Source organism: Octopus bimaculoides, chromosome 1 (genome assembly GCF_001194135.2).
Source record: "Octopus bimaculoides isolate UCB-OBI-ISO-001 chromosome 1, ASM119413v2, whole genome shotgun sequence".
Taxonomy (NCBI): domain Eukaryota; kingdom Metazoa; phylum Mollusca; class Cephalopoda; order Octopoda; family Octopodidae; genus Octopus; species Octopus bimaculoides.
The window spans coordinates 160695850-160700699 of record NC_068981.1 but is presented as its reverse complement, the minus strand read 5'-3'; the positions used below and the strand labels follow the sequence as shown (position 1 = coordinate 160700699).

General features: G+C 33.6%; 1 protein-coding gene across 1 annotated transcript in view; it reads right to left on the bottom strand.

Moving 5' to 3' along the window:
- Positions 1-4850, bottom strand: part of LOC106884411 (WD repeat-containing protein 38) — a 21134-nt gene that overhangs the window by 4932 nt on the left and 11352 nt on the right. The window contains exons 5-6 of the mRNA XM_014935772.2: positions 4651-4748; positions 2404-2484 (exon numbers count right to left, since the gene is read on the bottom strand). Coding sequence (XP_014791258.1) covers positions 2404-2484; positions 4651-4748 — 179 coding nt within the window. The remainder of the gene's footprint in view (positions 1-2403; positions 2485-4650; positions 4749-4850) is intronic.

Genomic DNA, 4850 nt, shown 5'->3' with positions numbered 1-4850 from the left:
ATAGATCACAATATATATATATATATTCGAAACGTCTGGATAGAATAGAGACAGCTGATGAAGGGATATTCCAAGGGGCTTTCCGTTTTCCTATGTGTTTGTTCCGTTGTCTGTGGTTTATTGTTCTAACGTCCTGTACCCTGATATGCATGTATATACACATGTAGATGTAAGTATGTACATATATGTGTGTATACATGTATATATATTCTTTGTATTATATATATATATATAGACATATGTGTGTCTTTGTCACCCACCAATTCTTGACAACTGGTGTTGGTGTCACTTTGAGGACATAAACCTCTTATGGAGATGGTTTCATCCAAGTCACACTGGTTTAATATATCATATTGTTGAGAAATATACCTTCAGTATAAAAATAGGTATAATATACATATCAAATATCATTAAGTAAGAAAATGGAGAGATTTAATGGATATAAATTAATTTATTAACATTTTTAATGAGGCCTACAATTGTAGGCCTTAGAACTTCAGCAAAAGAGACCAATAGAAGAAGTACTGGGGTCAATTCATTCAATAAAAAATTCTTCAAGGCAGTGCTCCAGTATGGCTGCGGTCTAATGATTCAAAGAAGTATTAAAAAAAATACCAAGTTAATCTTCTACAGAAATGGTTGTAGATTAAAACCAAAGTTAATGAAATCACATGATTAAGAACCAAACTATCATGATATTAGTCAAGCCTCCTTAGTTCTATACAGGCCGAATATACAAATAAGATGCACTCTAACCTCATAAACAATCTGTTATGCACAGAATATGAGAATGATTTCAGTACATGATAATATATATTTACATGCACACAATAGATATTGTCATAATTTCTCACTACATAGAAGTTTCATCCCCATGTATTGATTCAAGTAAAAATACATTGGAGTAGCTTAGTTGATCCTTATTCAAGCCAAAGGAAGAATTCAAGAATAGGAGATAATAAAACAGTAGTCACTTCTGTTCTGTACACAGTGAACTGTACCTTTCATGGAAACTATTAACAGTGATAGATAAATCACTTTGTCTGGACAGTACAGTGACAAAAAGGGGGGATAAAATTTACTAATTTTCCAATCAGTAGATTATCAGTCAGTTAATGATTAGTTGTGACTGATGTAACAATAATAAACTGTGTGTATTTTAAAACAAAGAAGTACTGGGGCTACTTTGGTGTGTGATCTACAATTTAAAGGGTGATTACTTTAGGCTACTTTTTAGTTTAGTTTTAAATTTCTAAAAACCTTTAAGATGCTCTTGCATTTCTAGCAGATGCATGCTCAATTCATGAATAAAATTATTCAAATTTATGTTTCATCTTTATTATCAAATTGCTTTTCAAATTTTTAAAAATTCTTTTGTACATACTTAGCATTGTAAATGTATTTTTCAAAATTCTTACTATTTTAATAATAATAAAACCATGTTTCATTTATGTCTTAGTAAATAATAATAATAAGCCAAGAATAAACAATATTACAATTAAAATAAGCACATAGATGACACAAGTTTGACAGCCATGAGCTTTGCAGCAAGAAGTTGGCAAAATTTCATCGTTTTTTTCTCATCTCTTCATCATTTCTCCACCACAATGACGACATGGTCACCATTGTAAAAATCTTTAACCAAACGCTTAAGGGTTTTAGAAATTGAAAAGTAAGCTAAAGTAGTCTCCCTTTAAAGTGTGGATCACATGCCAAAGTAGCATTGAAGTATTTTTATCTGAATTGTGTTAACAAGCATGTGTGTGTTGGCACTGCATCGCTTACGTCAAGGGTTCCAGTTGATCCGATCAACGGAACAGCCTGCTCGTGAAATTAACGTGCAAGTGGCTGAGCACTCCACAGACACGTGTACTCTTAACGCAGTTCTCAGGAATATTCAGCGTGACACAGTGTGACAAGGCTGACCCTTTGAATTACAGGCACAACAGAAACAGGAAGTAAGAGTGAGAGAAAGTTGTGGTGAAAGAGTACAGCAGGGTTCGCCACCATCCCCGTGCCGGAGCCTCGTGGAGCTTTAGGTGTTTTCACTCAATAAACACTCACAACGCCCGGTCTTGGAATCGAAACCGCGATCCTATGGGCCATTGCTTCTCCATGTAAACAAGCATACTAATAAGTCAAAGTACAATCATTATTAATAGTATGTGCAAGAGACAGAGAGAGAGACAAATGAATGTGGACACTTACTTGAAATATCAATTAAATCTCTCTCAAATAACTCTGCTTTCTTGAATATGAAGGGATAATATAGACCTAAAAATGCAAGTTTGAGAGGATGAGGTAGTTCTGTTGGTATACTTTTGATCATAGAACTAATCAGTCAGAACTGACCAGGGGCTAAGCATCAAAAATAAAATATATATGCAGAGAGATGCAACTTACTATCCATTTTGTTGTGGCTGAAAATGCAGCTGATTGTACCAGTCCATTGTGTCCAGTTAACAGAATTATTGCTTGGCATAACTGAAAAAGACAAAAGGTTAAAATAAGTGAGCTGATTTATAACACGGGGATGTGAGTTCGTGTCCACAGCTAGCCACCTACACTTTTTTCTGCAAAATAGGGGTAGTTTATCCTGTTCAGGCTACATTATTAGCATTATTCTGCGATTGAGAATTTAAAATCACTTCTTTAATTTTATAATAGTTATGTTTCTATACATTAAAAGATAGTAATGTAGAGAAAAAAATAGAGTTGTGTTCATCCTTTTGTCTTCCAAATTTCATCTATGATTTGAGGACTAGGTTGTTGAATATTTATAACTTGCTTTAATATTAAGAGTATCAAAGAATCAGATCAGAAACACTAAAAAGGTTACTAAGAGTTGTGCCATTATTAAGAAGGAAATGCCAACTGTTGTTCCTCAGTGTTGGATTAGTGCCAATTTGACATGGTTTACTGAGTTTCGTTTTTTAACTACTTTGCTCCATTCCCAAAAACTAACAATTTACTACACAAAAAGCAATAGTTTATATGGTTAACTCTAAACCTGGGCACCACACCGTTAATCGTTAATTAACAAAGTTAACATTTTCGTTAACGATTTAACTTTTAAGTTAACTTCGGAAATCGTCATCAGGACTAATTAACTTCCGTTACATTTAACTTAACTGAAGTCAAGTTGAGTTAACTACCATTGACTTCAATTCAATTGAAGTTAATGGATTTTTATAGTTTTGGCACTTTTTAAAGGTGTTTTTATGTGGTTTTAGAGCAAAAACTGATTTAAAAAATTTTTTTTCTTTAATAAAAATTAACGTTAACAGTTTATCGATAACTTCCATTACATTAGGAAATAATTAACTGATTAACGGTTATCAAAGTTAACTTTTTGATTAATGGATTAACAGTTAATGAAGTTAACTTCTCAATTAATGGTGCTCACATTTGATTAACTCCCTTTATCTTACAGCAGTGACTTAACTAGAGTGTGCCTACTTTGCAGCCTTTGAGTCTGCCAGGACCACAAGCAAGCTTATTCAAGCTTTTACAGGAGATCCAAAAGTGCTATCTTCATAAAAGAGTCGCCCAGGGCAGAGAACTGTTTCACTCCTTCCTCTAGCTATGCTACTGCCTTACAACACACGAATTATGCTATTTTACAAATTGTATCGACTATTTATATTTGTTCGTTTTTGTTTTCACTAGCACATGTAAAAAAGAAAATAGCACTTAAAAATTCTTTCATTTTAATTTATTTTAGCCAGCATTAGCGCTATATGTTGCAATTATCAAGAGTTACCTCCCATGAATTTAATTTCCAGGACGATTTATTCTTGAAATTACCTCTTTTCTACTTCGTCTTCTTTTTTTTTTTTTTTAATCTGGTTTGCAAGATTCTTTACGTAAATTCGTATGTTGAAACAAATTTTGTTGTGTATGGGGAGAATCATTGTCTTAATGCCATATTATCTAATACACACACCGGTTCGATTTCCATTCGTTTATTATACATTTTCTTCCAAAAATTTCATTGCTTTTTCAACCTTGTCAATGGATGTTGACTCTGTCCATTATTGGAGCTGCATTCTCTTTTATCTGTTTTTGTGCATGTGTGCTTGTGTATGCACATATGTATGTATTCTGCATATTCATGTGTGTGTGTGTACCTCTGTCTCCTTATGTGTGCATGTTTGAGTGTGTATGGGTTTATGTGATTATATACGTGTGTCTGTTATGTATGCATGTATGTCTCCATATGTGTCTTTGTGAGTATGCATGTGTGTGTGTGTATATGGTCATGTGTTTCCATCAGAAGGAAACACATGACCATATACACACACACACTCTGGTTCAAAGACTAAGAATGGGAGAAACTTGTATTTTTATAACCATGGGTAGGCTCTACAGGTAAAAATGCTTTTTCCCTCGTTGGGAACAAACTCTATTGCAAACATACGATTGGACAGCTAAAACCAACCAATACCTGCAACTAATTTGGTTAACAACTGGGTCATGTGACTTGATGATAAGAAAAGCTAGGTGCAATCCCATGGTCATTCATGACCAAAGGTGGAACACCCCCTCACATGCACATATGCACACACATACACACACCCACACACACCACATGCATACACCCACACAACAAAACAAACCTTTGTATGTAACGTGAATTTTTATGCTTACCTCTAAATTCCAAACAATTGCTAATCTGTCCCATGAACCAGAACATAGCAGATTTGAATCTGGAGAAAATATCACCACTTCAACACTTTTGGTATGGCCTGCAGTTGAAATTTTAAAATATTTTACTTGTCATATTTTGAAATTTAAAAATATAAATTGTATGAAATGTATAAAGTATTATATCTTTCGTTTATTTGTTT